Source organism: Anabrus simplex, chromosome 4 (genome assembly GCF_040414725.1).
Source record: "Anabrus simplex isolate iqAnaSimp1 chromosome 4, ASM4041472v1, whole genome shotgun sequence".
Classification (NCBI taxonomy): Eukaryota; Metazoa; Arthropoda; class Insecta; order Orthoptera; family Tettigoniidae; genus Anabrus; species Anabrus simplex.
Window position 1 is genome coordinate 247313708 of NC_090268.1, and position 26452 is coordinate 247340159.

The window sequence follows — 26452 nt, forward strand, 5'->3', positions numbered from 1 at the left end:
TTTCCTTTTCAGTGAGCAGGAATCACAAAAGTTAGTAAATATGAACCCAGGACTCCCTACGGCAAGAGCCATGCCCAAGTTGCATAAAAACGATATACCTATCAGACCAGCAATCAATTTCCGTAAGAGCCCCACATATAAAACATCACAATACATCCACAGATTCTTAATACAAAACTATGTTTTCTATTCTAACACAACCGTAAAAAACTCTAGCGATTTTTGCAAGAAGATTAAGGACTTAAAACTCAAATCCTCTCATGTAACATGCCCATTCGATATAAAAGATGTATACTAATATTCCCATAGAGAAGACAATTAAAATCATAAAAACTAACTTATTAGAACACAAACGGAAAAGCTTACCCGAAATAGAAGAGTTTATGCAATCCTTAAATTCGTACTTAACCAGAACTACTTTTTATTTAACAAGATATATCAACAAGATGGCCTCCCCATGGGTGCCCCAGCCTCAGGCATACTGGCTGATATATATTTGGATCACCTGGAACATTCTTATATCGTAGACCATATCAAAGGGCTTGATTTGTGGGTACGCTATGTGGATGACACATGCCATAACTGACAAGGATCTCAATGAGTCTTAGTATTTTACACACTCTGAACACCTTAGATCCCAATATACAGTTTACTGTTGAAGAAAAAAATGGTTTCATAAATTTTTTAGACATTACTACAACTAAAAAAGACAACCAATTTTACTTTGGAATCTATAGAAAACCTACATTCACTCCAACTACGATTCATAACAATTCTCTACACCCCGATTCACAGAAAAAATCCACGTATCACAGCTTTATTAAGAGAGCCTTTGAAATCCTGTTAACCAATAGAGAGAGGAATAAAGAACTAACCTTCATCCGACAACAGGCCCTCATTAACGGTTTTAGTTTAAAAACTATTAACGGATTAATCACCAAACGTAAACTACAAACAAATTTATCAAAACAGTCAGAGCAAACAAAAAAGTACGTGAGGCTCACCTTCAACAACCCTAATATTTATGCGATTACTAATTTATTTAAGAAACATGACATCAAAGTAGCGTTCTAAACAAACAACACGAGACATAAGTTTTTCAACCATAATATGGTTAATAAGAACAGTGAAGAGTGCTTCCAGGATTCAGGTGTTTATAAACTGATATGCAACCAGTGCAGGGCCGCATACATAGGGCAATCAGGACGCAATTTCACAAGTTACCTAGAACACGTCAATGCAGAAAAACATAGAAGATTCTGCGCAATGGGAGTACATATGAGCGAGACAGGCCATAGATTTACAGATATTAAACAAGACCTGGTAATTCTCAATAGACTGAACAAGGGAAGACTAATGAACAGTCCAGAAAGTATTCACATATTTCTAGACAAGTCAACTAATAGGGACAAGAACTTAATAAATGAGCAGAGAAACCCCTTATTTGAACACATATTGAGATACATGGAGTTACTAAGAAAGAATTAAACACTCCCAGTGAACGCATTAACCAATCACGAGGCAGATACGTCACAGACAGAAGCCAGATCCCTGCCCGGAACAGCAAATGACGACACGTCCTCGCCCCCCCTCCCTCCTAACCAAGTTAGCTCACAGACTACAGCACACCGCTACAACACAAGGTCGAAGACAGCCGAACCAAACCTACACCCGTAGTACAGGAAGTAAAGCAATCAAACAGGACAATGGTAAGTTTACATTTCCATACCTTCCTATACTAAATAGCCTCCCTAGCCAATTCGTTTCTAGGCGAGCGAAACTAATTCACGCAATCTTTTTCTGCCGGTTACAGGTCGTAATACAGACCATCTAACTTAACAAGTTCTTGAACACCAAATAGCAGACTTCATTCAACAACGGGCCACACTTTTCCACCTAATAAGGGACAAGTGACGGGGAAGAAAACCAGAAGCCGTTTTAAGAAGACAAACTCTTTATAATCAATTCAACAGGAGCAAGTGATTTTATTGAAAAGCTCTCAAGACTTATAGTGAACCTAAGACATTTTAACCCAATAAGTGATTTTAATAAGTTTATTGTCCAACTAACAACCACCCTCAATGCACTCTACCCCCCCCCCCCTCCTCCACCTATACAACATCTACTAACACCTGTTTTTAATATTTTATTGTAAATCATGACATTGATTTTATGCTATTTTTACCTAAGCTCCATGTAAAACAGCTGATGATGATTGCTAAGCAATCGAAACATGTTCTGTGATTATTAATGTTTATATAAATAGCCCAAGGCTAAATAAAAAAGAGAAAGTATCGATTAGGTGGAACCTATTTTCATTTATTGATTGGATATACAGGTTTTACGGGGAACAATTATTTCCAGAGATATTGGATGTTTGTGAATAAAGTAATAATATAGAATATCTCAGTTTTTAGTAATCATATGCTAAAATTGCACAAAACATTAATTCACATATTTTACAACTTTTTATAATGTACAGTTTCTGGATACATGTAATATTAATGGAGATATTTGACATTTACTGTTTTTTCTCCCTTAATATTGCTATACCATTGTAAATTAATGAAAATATATATATTCTAGTGCACTCTCCAGATATCCTTGAACTTAAATGCCAAGTTTCAAGATATTCTGTCATGTTTTCCCATGATGTTCACACATACATCCAAATAGACAAAAAATGAACAGAATCCACTTTTGTCTTTTCTATAACTTACCTAATCCAAAATAAATGCCAAGTATGAGCAAGAAATTTGAAGTGTACATACAAAACTGTAAGGTTATGGATATAGATTGTTTTGGCTGTTTGGAAAGGTTTCTCAGATTGTCATTGTTAACAAGCTGACACTAAAACACACTCCTAGGATTTAAAATTGATCACTGATTAGGATAGATAAGTATATATTTATTAACGAAAATATTTTGAATGACAATAAATAATGCAGTTTTACAAAATATGCAACTTTCTGTTTGCATACTCCTTCCAAATGCATAACTTTTAATAGATAAAAAAAGAAGAAGAAATAGAAGCATACCGCTTAAAGAAAGAATTCAGGATGAGATAATGATTACATAGTTTATAAACAAAGAAGATGCAACAATACTTTTCCCTCATATCATTATAGCAAAATGCATCCCATATCATTATTATTTAATAACTGAATTTTGAGTATTCTGTGTGAGGACTCCACAAAAATACACAAAACTATCTTAGCCAGAAAGTAAATGAATGACAGGGTTATAAGATTATGTTATGAAACTTCAAATTTTCCCTGATATAAGTTAATAGAGTAGGAAGTAAAGATGTTTGACAGTGCTATGGGTTAAATTAACATTCTAATGCTTAACTGCTTAAATTTTTATTCTCAACTAATTATACAAGAAGAATATTTGCTTATGGCAGGAGAAGCTCACTGCCATCTGGCAGATGCCATCAAACTTCTTGGACTCTCTTGCATAATTTCCCATCCTCCAGTGTGCTGTTCATTTAGTCTGGAGTTGGAAGTTATCTATAGTAGCTGTGCTGTAAGTGATGTTTTTTCTTACTAGTTATAAACTAGGAAAACATACATTCTTGTAAAATTATAATGGAGCTCACCAGATTTACTTTGGAACTGCATATTTACCTATAAAATTGTCTGTAAAATAAGTGTAAAACTGATCATGAAAAAAAAAAAAAACATGTGAATTTCCAGGTGTTCGAATTCCACAGAAACACAATTCATCACCTTGTATAAAAAACAGAAAACTGGGTCTTTATAAAGAATGTAAATAGGAAACCAGTTTAAACGTCAAATTGGTGTATGGCTCAGCAAACAAGAGTAAGTCCATCTTCCTGAACCACCTCAAAATTGTTGAAGCTGAAACCAGAAGTGTCAGGAATGCATACCAACCGAGAGGAACAAACTATACTTCCAACATTTACTGTAAGAAGCAAGTATTGTACACTTAATAATAGCCTTTCTTTCTCACCCATCAACTTGCTCAAAGCTGGTAAAATACAGCAAGTAGCTCGTAGCTGGACTACAGTGATATCGACAGCTGGTTATCAAGACCCATAAACTCTCACATCATGCCACTATTCACCTTCACAGAGGAAGGTGTCAGTTGATTAACTATAAAGACATTTTTTACTGTGGCTCACATTTTCATTCATATAAAAATCGTACTACTGGCTAATGACACTGAGGAGCTCCAGTCCTTAGGCAGAGACTTCACATCGACATGCTGAGAACTGAGCCTGGCTATTAACGTTTCAAAAATAAAGATTATGGGTAGTAGATGGGTCCCAGCAACAGCTGTATGTGTTGAAAATATCAAAGTAGAACACGTCAGCGAATACACCTATCTTGGTCAACTTGTCAACATGAAGGGGAATCGCCGAACGAGTTAGTCATGTGGTTAGGGTCGCATAGCTGTGAGCTCACATTTAAAGATAAAAATTTCATGATATTCCGTATTGAACTGTATCACAATTAAAGTGAAATAAGAAATAATGTAGTTCAACCTATTCAATACAAATAAATAAGAAATGTAGTGTTACATTTCTATTTAATTATAAGCGGAATTGGTACCGGTTTCGACCCCAATCTGGGTCATCAGCTGAATAAAATGCAAAAAACAATGCATAGGTAAATAAGAAATTAAAGAGTGAGTCTTTCACAAAAACAGTTCAAGAGGCAAAATATGTTAATGGGGGTTGGCAATGTGCAATTTTAAATTGTAAAATCTAGAAAAAGTAGAAAGTCACTTATAAGAAGTCAGGCGCGATCTTCTGAATAGTAGCACAACACACACAAAGTTCAGCACTGTCTCATAATGTTTACAAGAAGAGGTGAAAAGTTAAATGAACCAGCAAGCATATATTATCAGGCGCGAAGTCACCATATAATTTAATGAATATGAAGTCCCAAAACTGTCTAGAAGTCGAAGACGAGTCGCTTGATGGAAGTGAATTGCTAGCTCCTGAAGATCAGAACAACACACTCAATGTCCGGCACTGTGCTTTCAAATGCCGACGGAACTCTGTGAATAGCTTGATGAACCAGTCTGTAATTGTTTCGGTTGCAAAAATGTGTGTGTGTGTGTATATATATATATATATATATAAATAATACAATTTAATTCAACTGAAGTACGTAAACAGGATCTTGTAGATTCTTGAGAACAGTTGACGTAAAAAACAATTGTGAAGAGAAAAATGGTAAAAAGCGCAATACCGGAAACAAATGAAAAGCGCTACGATCTAGGGTACTTCTCTGCCAATAAACACTAGTAATTTTCCATAAGTCCTCATCCCATCGATCTGGTAGTCTTCCTCTTGGCCTCTGATATTCTCTACGTCTCCACTACTCAAGAACAAGTTATCTTCAAGAAGTAACGCACTGTGCATATATGCTTTTCATTTGTTTCCGGTATTGCGCTTTTTACCATTTTTCTCTTCACAATTGTTTTTAAGAATCTATAAGATCCTGTTTATGTACTTCAATTATATTAAATTGTATTATTTATTTACACACACACACATTTTCGCAACCAAAACAATTACAGACTGGTTCATCAAGCTATTCACCGAGTTCCGTCGGCGTTTGAAAGCACAGTGCCGGACATTGAGCGTGTTGCACTGATCTTCAGGAGCTAGCAATTCGCTTCCATCAAGCGACTCGTCTTTGACTTCTAGACAATTTTGGGACTTCATATTCATTAAATTATATTGTAACTTCGCGCCTGATAACATACGCATGCTGGCTCATTTAACTTTTCACCTCTTCTTGTAAACATTATGAGACAGTGCTGAACTTTGTGTGTGTTGTGCTACAATTCAGAAGATCGCGCCTTACTTCTTATAAGTGACTGACTTTCTACTTTTTCTAGATTTTACAATTTAAAATTGCACATTGCCAATCCCCATTAACATATTTTGCCTCTTGAACTGTTTTTGTGAAAGACTCACTCCTTAATTTCTTATTTACCTATGCATTGTTTTTTGCATTTTATTCGGCTGATGATGACCCACATTGGGGTCGAAACCAGTACCGATTCCGCTTATAATTAGAAATGTAACACTACATTTCTTATTTATTTGTATTGAATAGGTTGAACTACATTATTTCTTATTTCAATTTAATTGTGAGCTCGCATTCGGGAGATAGTGGGTTCAAACCCCACTGTCGGCAGCCCTGAAGATGGTCTTCCATGTTTTATCATTTTCACATCAGGCAAATGCTGGGGCTGTACCTTAATTAAGGCCACGGCCGCTTCCTTCCCACTCCTAGTCCTTTCCTATACCACAATCGTTGTAAGACCTATCGGTGTCTGCGTGACAAAGCAAAAGTAAAAGGCAGAAAGGACTGTCAAAGGACAAAACTTGTTCTTGAGTAGTGGAGCCCTAGAGAATATCAGAGGCCAAGAGGAAGACTACCAGATCAATGGGACAAGGACTTATGGAAGACTACTAGTGTTTATTGGCAGAGAACTGCCCTAGATCATAGCGCTTGGAAAGAACTATTACATAATTATCTTGTTCACAGACTTTAGGAGACCACATCATATAATGACTGAATTGGCTGATGATGATTATGATGATGAAGAAAAGACACTATACAGTGGTTTATGAGTAATGAGTAACAGTGGTTCTATACAAAACAGCAGTTGCACAGTTTGAAAGTGTTTACCATTTTTCAACCTGCCTAACGCACATGCATCCATATAGGCCATCTTCTTATATACACAGAATATTCAGTAATGTTGCCATCATTCTATTTCAGCTCATTGCCCTTATCTTATTGGTTGTGTTTCCCTCTGCACTGTGCGAATGGTAGTGTGTATGACATTCAACACCACACAACACTGAATTGTTTATTGAGGATGAAGAAAACTGCACACAGATTGTGCCACACTAGTAGTGATCAAGGACAGTATACATGTATTATTCAATGCATACAGACAGTCTAATGAGTCGATTTATTCCATGAGAGAACTGGCTGACCTGGTACTCTGCTACCGCTACACCTTAACATAGCTCACATCACATCTCTTTCCAGACACATGCTCACTGGAACTTCTTTCCAGTTATGACCAGTGCTACCTACTGTGTAAACAAATTATACTTTTTAAAACTTGTATAAATACAATGGAAAACGTGTGGGTAAAAATGTAACAAACATTGTAGATATGTTGCAAATTATGTAAAATTTCTGAGTTATCAAGCACTACATATTGTACTTTTAAACATAAAACAATACAGTATCTCCAGGACAGATGAATGAATGGACATACTGTATAACTTGTACTTGAATGGTTTGGGATAGATTGGAGAAACTGTGGAGGAGTTATCAATAGCATACTCTCTTCATTCACCTGCCTTTACATTGCACACACACAAGAGAGACAATTCATGTTTGTTAAGACATTATAATATGGCATGAATTTGTACTAAACAGTAACTTCAATACACAAGCTTACTCCAATTATGAACCACATTTACAAACAAGAATATTTATCAATTAGCTTGAATCCTACCCTAGCAAGGGGTAATGGACAAATTCATCCTTGCAATTAAACTCTTCTCTTCTGGGTACTGATATATAACACATTGTTGCCTCTGATGAAAGCATCTCCATACTTATTCTTAAGCTGTCCGTTCACATATTCTTCAGTCTGTTCCAGAGCAATATTCATGTAGCCATCCAAACACGCTAAAACACCTGGAAAAATTGCAAGCTATATTTTAGAAAATTGTGCAGTAACCTAGTTACAAAAATGGAAAATGATAATAAGAGCAGAGTGTGAGATAAAACTGGACAGATTCTCTAAGCTTATTTGATTAACTATTTCAATTTTTGGCAGTCCATATCTAAATGAAGCAATACACAGTACTAAAAAAATCTAAAATAGAGATAGTGACTCAAAAAAGATCATAAGAGTGTCTGTTTATTTACTTACTGATTAATTAGTTAATTAACTAATTTCATGAGCCAGTTCAATGTATGTAAATTGAGTGCTGGTTAACAAAGCATAAAGCAACCATGTAGTTTGCTTAATGACTATTGACATTCTGATCATAGGTATGAGACCTCTAGTTCTACACGGGATCTGGAACCACAGGGATATGATTTTTCATAATGAAAAATTTCACATGCAGCAACCAGGATGTAACATTGGTTCTCAGCTATCTTACCCCTGAATGCTGGTTCATTCTAGAAATGGTTGGTTGTACCATATCCAGAACAATGCTAAGATCAGTCCTTCCCTTTTCATAAACCATTGCCTGGAAATTTGTATGTTCAAGATCAGTTAGCTCAACAAGTCACCATTTTCTTCTGATATCTGGGGATCAATTCTTATTTTATTTTATTTATTTCTATGGTACAACCATTTACAATAAATTTACATTAAATTATTGTCATACAGAAAATGACTATGTTCCAGATAGAATAAAAAATAGACAGAAGAAAAGATTTAAAAATATACATGAAACATACAAGCAATGTATTTTAGTTAGATATTTAATCAAAATGGGAAAGCCAGTTATTCATTCACAGTTTTATCTGTGGTTACAGACACGTCACAATGGGAACAAATAATATTCTCCTCGCACAGAAATCTTGGTAGAGGCCTATGAAATACCGTAGGTAATTATGGCTATGGTGTTTTATCTTAAAGATGTGTTGAGCGCGAGTGCCTACAGATGCGAATCTGTCGCAAAGAGATTAGGACGGTCAAATGAGCCTTGGAGGAATTTACATTAAAAATGATAGATCAGCAGTCATTATCCCATCAGACAACTCATGAAGGCTAAAATTTGCCTCAAACTCAGAAACAGGAACATCCTTGTAAGTATAGCCAGCTTTTAACTCAAGAATTCTGATATAATGAATGCGACCGATTGCTGAAATCTGGGCATTTATCACACAGAACCAATGAGGTTATCTTAAAAATGAACTTTTTATAGTTATCCTAACACTACTATTTCAGTAGATTAAAAATAAAAAAAATATTGAACACCGCAGGTCTGAAAAACTGATTTTAAGAAAAGCCTCATAGGAGGCTAATCGTTTGTGTGTAATGTACCTATGTTTTTATTCTGCAAATATAAGTAAGTTTGTCTCATATTTTAAGTTCTTGTAATGGTCTGCATTTGGTCTCCAAAAGATCATTGAAAATGTGATTATAAAACTGCTCTTTGAGTGGGATTATTCTGAAAGAAAGAAAAGAAAAAAATCCATTGTGAAGTCAACAAATGAACAAACAACATGTGAGGAATGAGATGAAGGGGTGGTTAGTATTATAATAGCAGAAGCTGTTTGAGGAATTTCAGTGCCATTTTTTTATTTTTCAGTGAAGGGCCATCACCCATCTAGAGAGGTCTCTCTAAGAACTTGAGGCCTAGCAAGGAGTTGATATCTGCAAACATTTCCGAAGTCCTAAATATTTTTAGATTCAGGACATGAAACCTTAGTGAAATTGCCATCACTGGGTTCTCACTAAAGCAGCTGCACTTGAATCCCTGTCAACACATCTGGAATTATTGAAACCTGTAATATGAATTCCACCATTGCATACTGTATTCATATAACAAATTCCAACTTGTAAGTTTGAGAAGTTCCACCTTTGCACCACTTTAAAATCTTACGATTTTTCTTAGATTAAAATAACATTAATTTATTTTAAAATTGGTCTGTTCATGTTTCATTTTTCATAGAAAACATCTTTAGTCATGATCTTGATTTACAATTGAAATATACACAAAAACACAGGTTACATTTTAAGTAAAACACAATTAACAACTTATATTAAAAACAACTTGTCACTGACAAGATGAAAGATCTAAATATCTAAAGAGTCTGAATGGACAAAAGCAGTAATTGCACCTATCTACAAGCAAGGGAACAGAAAGGATTGCAACAACTATCGAGGTAACTCACTGATCAGTGTACGAGGCAAGGTGTTCACTGCTATCTTCCAAGGGAGGGAGCGATCAGTGATTGAGAGTAAACTGGATGAAAACCAGTGTGGTTTCAGACCACAGAGGGGCCATCAGGATCAGATTTTCAGTATGCGCCAAGTAATTGAAAAATGCTACAAGAGGAATAGACAGTTATATTTATGTTTCGTAGATCTAGAGAAGGCATATGACAGAGTACCGAGGGTAAAGATGTTCGCTGTACTGGGGGACTATGGGATTAAGGTTAGATTATTAAAATCAATCAAAGGCATTTATGTTGACAATTCACAGTTTACATGGATCATCTAATGAAAGGTATTAAGTGGCGGGGAGGGATTCTGTTCGGTGAAAATGTAGTAAGCAGTCTGGCCCGTGCTGATGACTTGGTCTTAATAGCAGATTGTTCCGAAAACTTGCAGTCTAATGTCTAGGAATTTGAAAATAGGTGCAATGAGTATGGTATAAAAATCAGCCTATCTAAGAGTAAACTGATATCGAACGAGACCACAGAACTAGTTACAAATACAGGATTGTGGTGACAATGACTTCCAAAAGTGAGGAAAAGGCTTTTGTCTATACAGATCAAAACTGAAAGCTGGTTCTATTCCAACAACTGTTGATGGATTGCCTTTCTATCTTCCAAAGAAATTACCAGTAAATTGAAAAAAACTGACAGAGACTTTGAAAAAGGCTGTTACAGACAACAATGTCGGAAATTTTGAACAGTGTGTATGGGAAATTTCTGGTAAGTTGACGAATATTCAAACTGAAAGTAAAGTGTTTAATTTTAAATTGTTCGATGACAAAAAGAAAATAGTATTATCGACTATGTATGTTCAATTTTATATAGATAGGAATATCTGAACATTTAAATGAAAATGAGGTTAGATATTCAAGAGTTAAGTGAAATTGTAGGGCCATTGCTATTATTAAAGAAGTAGACCCCTCTATGACAATGATTCAATTTAGTGATGAAAACCATAATCCCGTACCTGTAAATACATTACCGAAAACTGAGAAAGCTAACCTTCAGAACCTTTAAGACACTCTTATAAGCAATGCCAGAGAAATTCTAGCTGACCAAGTTGACTTCTTATCAGAACAATTTTCCTTAAATCTCACTTCTAAAAGAAGTTATACCCAAACGATGGTTTCGACAGCATTCCTTATTTATCTACAGTCTAAGTTTTATGAGGCAATTAGGGCCCACAAAATTCTCAAATATTCTTCCTCTGGAGCCAGTTCTTCTGACAAAGTCTATTCACTTTGTTCTTTCCTTAACCAATGTGGCCCTCCCTATCAATGACTTTCTTTTAACGTTTCTGCAATATAGCGTCTGGATTGAATGTCTGCAGGATTCAGATCCACGGACATGATACCAGTCATTAGGACAATTATGCAGTTTAATCTCTCAGACCCGGTTGCCAATGAATGTGTTTCATTTCCCTTCCTTTTGTAAACATGCCACCACCACTATAGGCTGTTCCAGTAGTAGGCCTTGCAGTTTAAGAGATCAAATTATTTTAACGTGGCTATAACTGCTGCTAATAACTCCACCTACAAAATTTCAGGTGCTTTACAGGCACAATCCTTACTTTGCATTTCACAGGATGAACTGAAGTTTCCCCAGCAAACTCTGCCCGAAAGAATGGCAGCAAATGATAATTTACTCACATCACTGAATACATGCAGTCTTTCACATGCAAGGGCCCTATAGAAAGTCTTCTGGAAATCTGACAATTACTAAGATGATTTAGATATGTCAACCAGATCAAAAACTGCAGAGTTATATCTACAGGTAACTCAACATCCCAACCACATTTCAGTTTACAAGTTTGCTGGTGTATCAATTTGATTGATTGATGCTTGTTGTTTTAACGGGCCTAACATCTAGGTCATCGGCCCCTAATGGTACGAAATGAAATTACAAATTAAAAACCCAAAATCCTCCACTGACCACAATTCAAAACGCGAGGACGAAGAATGAATGAATGGATGGATATGAATTTAAAACGATCAGTGGAACCGACCCACAGTGCCTCACATGCACAGAAGCTGGGGTAAAACAATAGTATTACTGACCAAGGAACTGCTTCTATAGCACGATACTGAATCGATGATGCTTGTAGTCGAAAGGAGTCCAAAATCCAAGTCATCGGCCCCTCATAATGGTACTTATCGCTAGAAAAGTAGGACCATGGTATTTGTCATGTTGCGGTACTAACCAAGAGTAGTGTAGACTCGCGGTATTCCACACATTATGGTACTACTCACAGGTAATGAAATTTGCACATGTATTACCACTGACAGGCAACGCAAACCTATGGTGTTCATCACCTAAGTGTACTAACCACAGGGACTCGTACTATCCCGTGATGTTCCTCATATAGTGATTACTAATCACAGGCAAGCCAGAACCATGGATTCTGTCATCCCATGGTGTCGCTCATATAGTGCTACTAATCACCGGTACTGTAAAAGCCATCGCGCTCTCGTTTGCTACTAATCACAAACCTATTTGGTACCTAACATAGTGGTACTACGCACAAAGAAAAGTGACCCATGGTGTTCCCCGCGTGGTGGTACTAATCACAAGGAGTATCATGGTTCTAATATAATCATCCCTTGGTCACCCCTATTAGTCGCCTCTTATGACAGGCAGGGGATACCGTGAGTGTATTCTTTGTCTGCGTCCCCCACCCGCAGGGGGTGCTGGATCAATTTCGGAATAAGAGTAGTCAGACAGGTATATTACACAGGGTAAAATATCCTCTTGAGTCATTGATAGTAGGACTCTCTTCGCGTCACGTTAACCAGGTATTGTAAATCTGCTGTAGCCAGTCTTGAAACAAAAGCTACCAGATTATCACACAAATGAACAAATGACCCAGTTAAAAGGTATTCTGAAATGTTAGCTCCTAACAGTAATCCTATGTTTGGCAGATTCTTCGCTAGACAGAATGATGCATTTCTCAATGAACTCGGGACACAGGATTTGACATTCAACACTTGGAACATGACTACAAATTTTAGCCTGATCTAGCACACTTACAGAGCCTTGAACTTTGACATTTAAACTTCTTAAAATTATGTCATACACATTGTGTTGTTTTTGTCTGGTTTCAATTTTCCCAAAAAGACTGTGGCTCAACACTCCTTCCCAGACAGTTTAATAAGCATCTCTTTCACAACATCTGTAGAAATATAGGACCTTTGTGCTGTACTGCTGAAAAGCGCACACACTACTTTACCATTATGCACAACATTAACCATCACTGTTTGCAAAACATTAGGACATGACTTTTGAAACAAGAGAGCTTGCAACTCCCAACTCTTTTCTTCTTACCCTTAACCCATATATGCCCACAGGGTTGAAAATGACCCACAAGAGTCATTTGCCATCATTTATCCCCATGCATTCACATTTTCGACTTAAAATCATGATTATGTATTTGTCAGCATGTTGGTTATTATTGTGAATATGTGATTGTTGATTTGAAGCTGTATTGCTGTATTACATCGTTCAGCATAGTATTAATGTAGTGTGGCAGAAAATGTAAGTTGACACTTTTGCTGTTTATTATTTTAGCTTGGTTCTTGTGCTGTTACTTACAGTAAAGAATATAGTTAATGACTACATGTCACAAGATTTTTAATTTTACTATATGCTCATGTAATAAAGCGAGATATTTGATATGCATTTCATCAAATATGATCATAATTGCATTATTGCTCAATGATAAGATATAGCTTAGTTTCTTTCCATTATTACTGCAACTTTTTAATATTTGGGGAGAGGGAAGTATCACGGGAATCTATTACCGACTCTGTACTGAAACTTAAAAGTTCTTCTAATATTTCAGGGCTAGTTTCCCAAACAGTCTTACAACTTTTGAGATTTTAGAAGAGCTTGAAAGGTTATATTCCAAACAAGAGGTTTCAACTATTGATGTGGCTATACTACCTCCCGTTGATGAAGGGAATGATAATGACGGTGATTCGGGGGACGAAGACTGTAATGATCCGGACCGTCACAGCCGTTGCCAACTCGAGGCTCTAGCTGAATTGTTTATCAATAAGGAGTGTATAGATCTCGGTAAAGTGTTTCACAATACATGCGAAACTGAAAGCGGGGAAGAAATACAACCTCCTTCTGGGTCTTCCTCTGTTGGAGTTGTAGGTTCTATGCAAGTAGAACCCAGCATTTCTTATAGTGGTAGAAATATGTGCAAAAGTACGTCAAGGAACCGAGAATACTTTGAATGGGAACCTGGGAGCTTGGAAGCCACTCAGATAGCATGGTGTGAACCACATCCTCAAACTATTCTCTCTCTCAACGAGCGTAGTACGCCTCTTTATGCATACTGTAGAATATGCTGCTTCCCAGAACAATAATTTTAGATCCCGCCGTCTTCTGATGATATGTCTTAGGAACTATGTGACAATTGTCATTATGTTAGGGTCGCAAATGCCATATGACGCAACAGGTTTAAGGAGATTATGCATTTCTTTCACGTTATTGATAACGATAATTTGGTCCCCACTGACAGAATGGCTAAAGTCAATCCTCTTGTAAAGGCTTTGAATGAATTATTTTTGTTGTATACCCCTATTGAGAAAAATCTGAGTGTTGATGAAGGAATGAATCCATACTTCGGGAGATAAGGGTGCAAGCAGCACCTCCATGGGAAACCTATACGCTTCGGATTCAAAGCATGGATTATTGCCACAAAACTAGGTTACTGCTTGCAAACAGAGTTATAACTGCTTTCAAACAGAGTTATACCAGGGTAAAAGACACATGAAAGAAAATCCAGAACTCCTACTTGGTGAATCAGTTGTTATGGATCTGGTCTCAAAAGTGCAAACTATGTATCCCAATTCTTCATTTTCAGTCTACTGTGACAATTTCTTTACTTCTCCTCATTTGCTATCATTGCTTCAGACAAAATGTGTAAAGGCAACAGGAACTGTTAGAAAGGACCGTACAGGACACTGCCCACTAAAGGGGTTTGATGTTATGGGCAAGGAGCCTAGAGGAGCATTTGACACCATGATAAACAAGAAACACGGTATCAATGCAATTAGGTGGCATGACAACGTTGTTACTAGAGGCTGTATTTTTTGGTAATAGCGATACGCGCAAATTTTTTTCATATCCTCTTTCTTACCAATATATGAAGTTCTCGAAGTATAACGAAATCTGATTTATTGAGCAAATAATCACGAAATATACCCCATCTGGTACAAAAAATGCAAAATATTATTGAAAAAGAACATCAGAAACGTTTAAATGCTTTCAATTTCAGTTGCTTGATAGTGCTGTATATTCTCTACATGCAAATCAATGCGCACTGTGTATCGGAAGTACGTGTATTCAGTTCCACGATCTTTAAGACAATCGATAAAAATAGATATCTGTTATCAATTACAGCAACAACGATCATGTAGCAAGACCTGTCTTCGATAAAACACTGCGCGTTATATTCTTTGGCAGTGTGAGTTCGCTACTGATGAAACTTAACCAGCAAATGCCCAGCATTTAATTATTAAAATGCCAAAAACTAAAGTCACAACAGTTTTTTTGAGGGCCGAGGAATACAAGAGTGAGGGGTTCCATGTATTTGATGATGCAAAAAGAATACTAATGTGTAAATACTGTAATGTTCGTATTAAGTGGGAACATAAGGACAAGTGCGATAAACACTGCAGGGAATCAGAAACGCATAAAAAGAAGAAGAATGAAGCAAATGAACATAATTCTAAGCGGCAAATAACAATCGACAATACTCTACACATTGCAAAGAAGTTGAAGTGATAGAGAACAATCTGTAGTAGACACAACAAAAGCATTCATGCAAGCTAACATTCCTCTTGAGAAATTGGATAATCCTGGCATGAGGGAGTATATGAACAAGTACATAAAAGGTAAGATAAATAATTCTGTCTTTATTGTAAAACATGACCGTATTTGTAGGCGTATTGTAAACAAATCATGAGGTTGACAGTAATGTTATTTTTACGTCACACTGACTACTTTTATGGTTTTCGGAGACGCGGAGATGTCGGAATGTTGTCCTGCAGGAGTTTTTACGTATCGGTAAATCTACTGACACGGGGCTGACGTATATGAGCCTTTTCAAATAACACCGGACTGAGCCAGGATCGAACCTGTCAACTTGGGTTCAGAAAGCCAGTGCCTTAACCGTCTGAGCTACTCAAACCTGGCCGGGGTATTTGAAGGTAATCAACTATGACAGGCACATGTCGATAGATTTACCAGCATGTAAGAGAACTTCCGCGGGACAAAATTTTGGCAATTCGGTAACTCTGAAAACCGTAAAAGTTGTGAGTGGACGTAAAACCAAACAATTAGCAATTTACTGGTATTCCTGTATTCATTTCTATGCTTTTTTTCTACACGTGCTGGTGATCTTCCACAGGCAAATACTTGCCGCCAAAATTACATTCCACTTGTTAAAGCAGAATATGAAGAGGAAGTGAAAGAAGCTGCGAGAAATAGAAAACTGATAATTCGCTGTGATGAAACTACCAATCAGAAAGGGGAAGTGGTTTCCATAATTCTGTTCCGTATACTTCCTGTAGATGCCCTGCCTTCAAAGTTATACGTTGCTTCAATGAAAATTTTGCAGGATGTTGATTCGCAAGAGTGTTGTCAATCTATAAACAATGCAATTGTGAAGTACTCTGTAGACTACAATGATGTTGTCGGCATATCCTCTGACAGTGCTCCACATGACAATGTGTGTACGTACTCCCAAAGGCTTAATTTCAGATGACTTAGTTCACGTGCAGTGTTGGGCCCACAAACTAGATATCATAACCAAGCTTGTGCCCAGCTACTTCACCAGTCTGAATAAGTGCATAAGTATGACTAAGAAAGCATTCAAAAATATCCGGAAGCGCAAGCATAGGTATTTCAAATTCCTTCGGGAGAAATACAGTTGCGGTGAGAAGACGGTCAAACTTTTCCCAATGCCCGTATTAACCCACTGGGGATCCTGGCTCGATTCAGCTGTCTATTTACAAGAATATCTCTGCGATGTGGTTGAGTACTTTAAAGCGTAAGATGATGTCAGTGACGCTGTAAAATATTTCAAGGATCTAATCAGCAATGAGCGGAAGGCTATATTGTGTGAAGCTACTTGTGCTAAGGAATATTGGTCCTCTGTCTCTCAGTTTGTAACAGTGCTAGAAGGATCACACTATCCCACTGCCCACAAACTCAGAAAGTTAGTTTTAGATGACTACTGTTGCCCTGAACCAGCTTTCAGGAGAAAGAAAAGATAGAGAAGAGAGAAAAATCAAGAATCCGGCAAAAAAATGCACAGGAAAGCTGAAAAAATGATCGAACAGGATCCAGCTAGAAAAATATTTCAAGCCACTGCGGCACTATTTTATCTTCCGAATGTGTTCAGCAATGAAGTGAACTCTACTCTCATGGACAGTGTGAAGAGCATTCCTATTCTTGGTAGCATATCCACGAACAGTTTCAGGGCTATATGGCTTTGCAAAATGCTGCAAAAGCACAACTGGGGGGAGGAGAAAAAAGAAGACCTCGTTAGTGAAGTTTTAGGAGGCTTGATAGAAGACCACAGTGAATTTGCATCCAAGTGCTTGCAAACATTATGGTTTCCGACGTCTAATGTGGACAGCGAGAGGGGCTTCTCTGCTTACACAAAGATACTTCCTGACTGTCGTACAACTTTGCATGCTGAAAATGTTGAAACAATGCTTAGTTTGTACTTTGGGGACAAGTAATTGAACATGTAAAAAAAAATGTAACTATGTATAAATTCATATTACAGGGCAGATTACCTAACGCGTCCCTGTATGTTTGACATAATTTCCCTCACTTTACGCTGTGACTGCAAAGCGTGTTAGACGCATAATAGTTGTGATAATAGATACATGGGAAAAGCCCAGTTGATAAGAGAGGTAAAAATTTTAGTTTTTCCTTGCTTCCGGAAACAAAAATGAAATCCATGAACACATAAATTTCCATTGAAAGAAACACACTACACTGGAAGAGTAGATCACTAAGTGTAGATCTGAATGTCGAAGTAATGTATAACTTGTTCAGAGAAAGGTACCCCGGTATGAAGGTCAGTTATAGTGGCTTCTCTAAAATTCCAAGGAGAATGTTTATAAATTCGGTCAGCCAAACACTGATTGCTGTTGCACATGCGAAAAGCTGAAGCTTAAAATAAAATCACCATATATTAATGATGCTGCTAAACACTGTGCTGTAACAGAGCTTGCTGTACATAATAGAAGAAATAAGAAGTTCTATGCTACATTGAAAGAAGAATACCTGGATGAACTAAAAGGGCATAATAACAATTTACTTTCTTTGTCCTTTGATTACATGATGAACATTTCACTTCCAAAAGTTCCGGTCCTAGAACTTTTTTTTTTTATCGGAGGCAACCGACTGTTAATTTGTTCTGTATTCATGATATAAAGGAAAACAAAGCTGTACTTATATCGTGAGGGACAAACTAGGAAAGGTCACGACAAAGTCTGTTCTTTTTTGTGGGACTATTACAAAATTATGTGCCCGCTCGTATTGAAGAAGTCCATTTGTTCAGTGATAATTGTGCTGGACAAAAATATCACCCTCTTTCCAGGCTGCTTCTGGCATTAACTGACACAAAAAAGATTTTTAAAATTTCAACATTTCTTTCCCACAAGAGAGCGTAGTTTCCTCTCTTCCAATTGTGATTTTAGCATTGTAAAGAGAAAGTCAAGGAAAAGAGATAGAATTTATTCTATGCAACAATTAACAGAGTTGATGATATTCAAAGTAGCACCACACACAAATTCATAGTGACAGAAGTAGATAGTCAATGAAATGTTTAATTTCAAAGAGTTTTGGCATCACCTCTCTATCTCACTTTGTATATGACTCAATGTTACCTGGTTATGTTGTAGCCATGCCATTCATCAACAGTCTAGTGAAAAATACATTAATTGTTGGCCTAAAAAGAAATGTAAGACTACCAAATAAAGTAAGCTATCTGATAAGGTACCCTTAAAAAGGTATAAATAGAACACCTTCACAAAATTAACCAATATGTGGAAAACAGTCACCAGCAATTTTATAAAGACATACTGCAGAGTCCTGGTCTCATCAGTGAAGAGACAGCTGCTAGAGAATCTGCTGAAAATGATTGAAATTCGGGAAACAATACCTTTATTATGCATATTTTCAGCTCGTAAGCTTCATCTTTGAGTAATTAAAATAGAATGGTTGTTATCAAGTTCATAGGAAACAAATGAATACTATTAAAACTTTTGTGACTTGAAATATTTTCCAACATTTGTTAAAACGGCAGAAGTCCAGTGTTTTGAATTGGCAATAAAATTTCAATTTACGAGGTTTTAAGTCACTGGTCATAGCCAGCAAGAAGAAGTACTTCATTCTGAATTAGAAAACAAAATATAAACTCTTAATATATTCATAAAAATCAGTTTTTTGTTAATACTGAAAAGTTTAGTTACTTGGACATCTGCCCTTTTAACAAATGACCATTCAATTGTGTATTTAAAAAAAAATTAAATGCTATTACCAATATATTTTTCATATGTCTGCACAGTACATAATACAAATAATATGTAACACAAGCATGTTTCTGTATAGGCTTTTGGGCTTATGCCGTGTCAAGAAAATAGGGTGAAATTATTAATGTTTCGCAGAAAACTGTGCTCTGCGTCCTCAGAGGAAATCTTGACTGACCACGAGAAAGGCTTCTTAAACAATAACACTTTGAAATTTGGACGTTATAATAGAAGTGGAAATGGTACGTTCATTCGCCACCAGATGGCCCCCAGGACGTGGCACAATGCTAGCGTTCGAAGCGGACGCTGACCGAACCATTACCACCATCACAATCAGATTATGGACACTGACGAGTACAAGAATAAGATCTCGGCTATATTGTCAGAGCCTGTTTACAGACTGAGCTCACGTGACCCCACCACTCTTGTGTCCAACGCCATCGTGAAGCTCTTAAGGCAATCTTCAATCCCAAAATTGGAGGCTAAACATCTGTCCCCAGGGGATGCATTGCCACCTAGATTATATGGACTGCCTAAGATCCATAAAAAAGATGTCCCCACAGACCTATTGTTAGTGCGATAGATTCTCCTACGTATGCTCTGGCTAAATACCTAAGCAAATTGCTTCAGCCACACACAGGATGTACTGAATCATACGTCAGGGACTTTCGGTATTTCGTCAACAAGCTGTCAACCATAACCCTTCAACCTAATGCACTTTTGGAGAGTTTCGATGTGGAGTCCTTGTTCACTACAGTGCCGATTGACTCGGTCATGTCTCTCATCTATAATCACAAAGAATGGGTACTGTCCACCTAATCAATACTTTATTATATCTTGTTACTAAGCAGTACCGGTTTCGACCTTCACAGAGGTCATCTTCAGCTGGTCATAAGATCTAAAGTTAACTTAAAATAATTTTAAAAACATTACTAAATCTAATGAAGAATGTCACATGATGTGAGTGATAAGATTAAAATATACAATATATAAAATATACAATGATATGATGTATCTTCTGGTTTAAAAACAAGCGTCAAAATTCTATGACATGTATGTGTTACATAAATTTCTAGTGTACCGGTACTGTTTGTGAGTAGTAGATAATTTGGTGAAATACAATTTCAACAAGTAAAATGTTTATGGCGTTCTTGAAGTACACTTTGAAGTTCAGTCCATATTGGTGAATCGTTCTATACATTCATTTGTATGTTTATACTAAACATACTGGAACATTCTATGATATGGATGTAATAAAATTTATCAAATAATACATTAAAATACGAAAAAATGTTCACATGATTCTTGTGGTACGTTTTGGAATTATATTAATTTTGTACATTCACAGATATGTTTGTACCAAGCATTCTAGAATATTCAACTATGTATGTTGTTTTTCTTTTAAGTTCATATGATTAAGAATGTTGAATAATGAACATGAAAATATTATGGTGTATCATTAGTTTTCTTGGTACTAATCTCGTTAAAAGATATTGAGTAGGTGTAGATGCTCCCTCTCTGTAGTTTTGTTGTTGGACATTCAGTAATCTGCGAGAACAGAGAAGAATGAAGTATAAGAATTTTCTAAGTGGAATGTCTAATGAACGTGTGGAATAAGTGTTTACTTACATAATCCTGTTGACTGGTCGAATGTGTACTGTTAGGGAGCACGTCGTGTACTGCTCCGTGTACGTCTAGGGCTAGTACTTGCGGTAACGGAGAGGGGAAGTGGAGGGGCATGAGGGGTATTGATTGGGGAAGGTGAGGTAGAGTTGGTAGAGAGGGGAAGTGGAGGTTCAATAGGGGTAGCGATTGGGAGAGGTGGAGCATGGCTGGGCGTGTCTTCGGGAGGTTCCTTGATATATATTGGATTGTTTTTTAACTATTTTTATGTAGGTGTTTTATAGAATCGGGATGACTGTATTAAAGAGGATATTAACTTTATCTGTAATTTCGTTCAAGTTATAATTTGGGTTTGCGTATTGATCTATAGTAATGTAAAATTCTTCGGTTATATTGAGCAGAGGGCCCTTGGGGATCATACTTAAAATCTGCATGTCGTTCTCAATATTTGTAAAATTATGTTTATAATCCTCGTTATGTTGAGCTATAGCCGAAGAGTGATTATGCTTTAAGGCGTTGATGTGTTCTTTGTAACGAATAAAGAAGTTTCTGCCAGTACGTCCGACATAGCTAGCCTCACAACTGTCGCATTTCATTCGATACACTCCTGAACAACTGTACCTATTATTATCATTGACAGATTTGGCGTTATGTAAGATTTTAGCACTGTTGTGTGTGGTTTTGTATGCTATTTTTAGATTGCGTTTTTTGAAAATATTGGTTATGGAATGAACATGGGTATTATTAAATGTAAAAAGTACGTACTCCTTCTTGGAGTCGTTAGTTCTGGTTAGTCTTGATTTGGGTTGATATTTTATCTTTTGAATGATTCTATTGACCATTTCTCTATTAAATCCATTTTGATGGGCTATATCGTAAATCGTGTTTAATTCTTTTTTCAGCTCTTCTTGAGATAGAGGTATATTGAATGCTCTGTGTATCATACTGTGATAAGCTGCCTTTTTGTGAGTGTTAGGGTGGATGGAATCTTTCCTTATTGTATTGGAGGTTTGAGTAGGTTTTCTATATACTTGATATATCAAGTGATCGTGGTGTCTAGTGACAGATATATCTAAATAATTCAAGGTGCAATCATTTTCTTTTTCTACTGTGAATTTTATATGTGGGTCTATTTTAACTGTTCTAAAATATTTGTCTCATTGGTGAATCTATTGTCTATAACAACAAAAACGTCATCTACAAATCTGCACCAGAAAAATCTGTTCTCAATTTTGCTTATTTCTTGGTGCTCTAAATGATCAATGTAGATTTCTGCCAGTATACCTGAAGCACGAGATCCCATAGGAAGACCTTGTTGTTGGTAAACAGTGTTATGGAATTTGAAATAATTATTGTTAATGGCGAATTCGAGTAAAATCATGAACTCTTCTATTTCTAGGATGCTTAAGTTACTGTGCTTTTTAAAATTATTTTCGATTAATTTTATTGTTTTTTGTGTAGGTATGTTAGGGTACATGTTCGTTATATCGTATGATGCTAGACTATGGTACTGCTTGATTTCTAGTTTTTTGGTAATGTTGCAAAATTCTACAGAATTTCGTATTGTTTTCTTGGCTAAAAATGTGTAATGCCTTTTCAGGAATGTTTGAATAAACTGCGACAGTTGTAAGTTGGGCTAGATCTATAGTTTATGATAGGTCTCATAGGTACATTTTCTTTATGAATTTTCGGGAATGCTTTTGCGGTTGGTAGTTTAGGGCTCATTATAGTTAACTTTGCAATTTCTTGTTGGTTTAAAAGAAAGTGAGTATTCTTCAACAAAATTTTCAGATTTTTTTGGATATTAGTGGTGGGGTCTTTATGTTTAATTTGAAAAGTACTATCTTGGAAACACTGTTTGGTTTTGGTTATGTACTCATTTTTGTCTATTATGACAGTAGTGTTGCCTTTATCTGCTTTTGTTACTATTAAATTGTTTTGCTTGATCTTGTCTTTCAGTTTTTTTATATGTGCGGTACTGACGGTATTTCCGTTATTGTTATTATTATTAATCTTGTCAATGTATTGTGGAAGTTTTTTCTTTATTTTGTATCGGACTTCGTCTCGTAAGTCATGCGGGATTTTGTTCAGAGCGTTTTCAGTTTCCGTGACGACGGTCGCGATGTTTTGAAAGGTTGAAGTATTCCCCCAATTATGTTTGGGTCCTCTACTCAATATATCAGTTTCTATTTCATTGAAGTTCGTGTTAGTTAAGTTTATTATAGGCGGGTGAAATATGTGTTTGTCTGCTTTGTTAAGTTCATGAGAGACATTTTCAACGTGAGGATTGTCCTGTGATCTTTGACCATGTGATCGTCTAAGTGCATTTAATTTCTTGTCTAATGCATTTTGTTTCTGGAATGCTATGTCTGCTATTTTTTCTTGTGTCGTTGTTAGGAAGTTATCCCAATAACTCCGCGGTACATCTTGTGAGGCTCTTAAATGTGCTTCATAAAGTTGCGTGTTGAGGAAATGTTTTTTCTGTATAGAAATTTTATTTCGTCTTTTATCCAAATTTTGGTAGTTTTTCTTTGTGTGTTGTGTGTCTGTGTGGTATTCCTATGTTTGTTGTTGTATTTCATGAGAAATTTTGGAGTTAGTTCGTTCGCTAGACATTCCTTCAAGAAAGTAATGCTTTTAATTACACTCGTTACTTTGATCTTTAGATTTTGGTATCTGTATGCATTTCGTTTTGCCTGGTTGGCTTCAATATTGTAATCTATCAGTTTCATGTCCGTAAAGATACTTAGTATCTATAATCACAAAGAATGGGTACTGTCCACCTAATCAATACTTTATTATATCTTGTTACTAAGCAGTACCGGTTTCGACCTTCACAGAGGTCATCTCCAGCTGGTCATAAGATCTAAAGTTAAGTTAAAATAATTTTAAAAACATTACTAAATCTAATGAAGAATGTCACATGATGTGAGTGATAAGATTAAAATATACAATATATAAAATATACAATGATATGATGTATCTTCTGGTTTAAAAACAAGCGTCAAAATTCTATGACATGTATGTGTTACATAAATTTCTAGTGTACCGGTACTGTTTGCGAGTAGTAGATAATTTGGTGAAATACAATTTCAACAAGTAAAATGTTTATGGCGTTCTTGAAGTACACTTTGAAGTTCAGTCCATATTGGTGAATCGTTCTATACATTCATTGGTATGTTTATACTAAACATTCTGGAACATTCTATGATATGGATGTAATAAAATTTATCAAATAATACATTAAAATACGAAAAAATGTTCACATGATTCTTGTGGTACGTTTTGGAATTATATTAATTTTGTACATTCACAGATATGTTTGTACCAAGCATTCTAGAATATTCAACTATGTATGTTTTTCTTTTAAGTTCATATGATTAAGAATGTTGAATAATGAACATGAAAATATTATGGTGTATCATTAGTTTTCTTGGTACTAATCTCGTTAAAAGATATTGAGTAGGTGCAGATGCTCCCTCTTTGTAGTTTTGTTGCTGGACATTCAGTAATCTGCGAGAACAGAGAAGAATGAAGTATAAGAATTTTCTCAGTGGAATGTCTAATGAACGTGTGGAATAAGTGTTTACTTACATAATCCTGTTGACTGGTCGAATGTGTACTGTTAGGGAGCACGTCGTGTACTGCTCCGTGTACGTCTAGGGCTAGTACTTGCAGTAACGGAGAGGGGAAGTGGAGGGGCATGAGGGGTATTGATTGGGGAAGGTGAGGTAGAGTTGGTAGAGAGGGGAAGTGTAGGTTCAAAAGGGGTAGCGATTGGGAGAGGTGGAGCATGGCTGGGCGTGTCTTCGGGAGGTTCCTTGATATATATTGGATTCTGTTTTTTAACTATTTTTATGTAGGTGTTTTTTAGAATCGGGATGACTGTATTAAAGAGGATATTAACTTTATCTGTAATTTCGTTCAAGTTATAATTTGGGTTTGCGTATTGATCTATAGTAATGTAAAATTCTTCCGTTATATTGAGCAGAGGGACCTTGGGGATCATACTTAAAATCTGCATGTCGTTCTCAATATTTGTAAAATTATGTTTATAATCCTCGTTATGTTGAGCTATAGCCGAAAAGTGATTATGCTTTAAGGCGTTGATGTGTTCTTTGTAACGAATAAAGAAGTTTCTGCCAGTACGTCCGACATAGCTAGCCTCACATAAAGAAAATGTACCTATGAGAGCTATCATAAACTATAGATCTAGCCCAACTTACAAACTGTCGCAATTTATTCAAACATTCCTGAAAAGGCATTACACATTTTTAGCCAAGAAAACAATACAAAATTCTATAGAATTTTGCAACAATACCAAAAAACTAGAAATCAAGCAGTACCATAGTCTAGCATCATACGATATAACGAACATGTACCCTAACATACCTACACAAAAAACAATAAAATTAATCGAAAATAATTTAAAAAAGCACAGTAACTTAAGCATCCTAGAAATAGAAGAGTTCATGATTTTACTCGAATTCGCCATTAACAATAATTATTTCAAATTCCATAACACTGTTTACCAACAACAAGGTCTTCCTATGGGATCTCATGCTTCAGGTATACTGACAGAAATCTACATTGATCATTTAGAGCACCAAGAAATAAGCAAAATTGAGAACAGATTTTTCTGGTGCAGATTTGCAGATGACGTTTTTGTTGTTATAGACAATAGATTCACCAATGAGACAAATATTTTAGAACAGTTAAAATAGACCCACATATAAAATTCACAGTAGAAAAAGAAAATGATTGCACCTTGAATTATTTAGATATATCTGTCACTAGACACCACGATCACTTGATATATCAAGTATATAGAAAACCTACTCAAACCTCCAATACAATAAGGAAAGATTCCATCCACCCTAACACTCACAAAAAGGCAGCTTATCACAGTATGATACACAGAGCATTCAATATACCTCTATCTCAAGAAAAGCTGAAAAAAGAATCAAACACGATTTACGATATAGCCCATCAAAAAAGATTTAATAGAGAAATGGTCAATACAATCATTCAAAAGATAAAATATCAACCCAAATCAAGACTAACCAGAACTAACGACTCCAAGAAGGAATACGTACTTTTTACATTTAATAATACCCATGTTCATTCCATAACCAATATTTTCAAAAAACGCAATCTAAAAATAGCATACAAAACCACACACAACAGTGCTAAAATCTTACATAACGCCAAATCTGTCAATGATAATAATAGGTACAGTTGTTCAGGAGTGTATCGAATGAAATGCGACAGTTGTGAGGCTAGCTATGTCGGACGTAC

At 36.1% G+C, this 26452-nt stretch overlaps 1 protein-coding gene across 5 annotated transcripts in view; it reads right to left on the bottom strand.

Moving 5' to 3' along the window:
* Positions 1-7175: 7175 nt before the first annotated feature.
* The window catches only part of LOC136871855 (U6 snRNA-associated Sm-like protein LSm6), a 93504-nt gene continuing 74227 nt past the window's right edge, over positions 7176-26452 (bottom strand). For all 5 annotated transcript variants that reach the window (XM_068227227.1, XM_067145494.2, XM_067145495.2 and 2 more), the window contains one exon: positions 7176-7709. In XM_068227227.1, the coding sequence (XP_068083328.1) occupies positions 7561-7709 (149 nt within the window). In that variant the 3' untranslated portion in view covers positions 7176-7560. The remainder of the gene's footprint in view (positions 7710-26452) is intronic.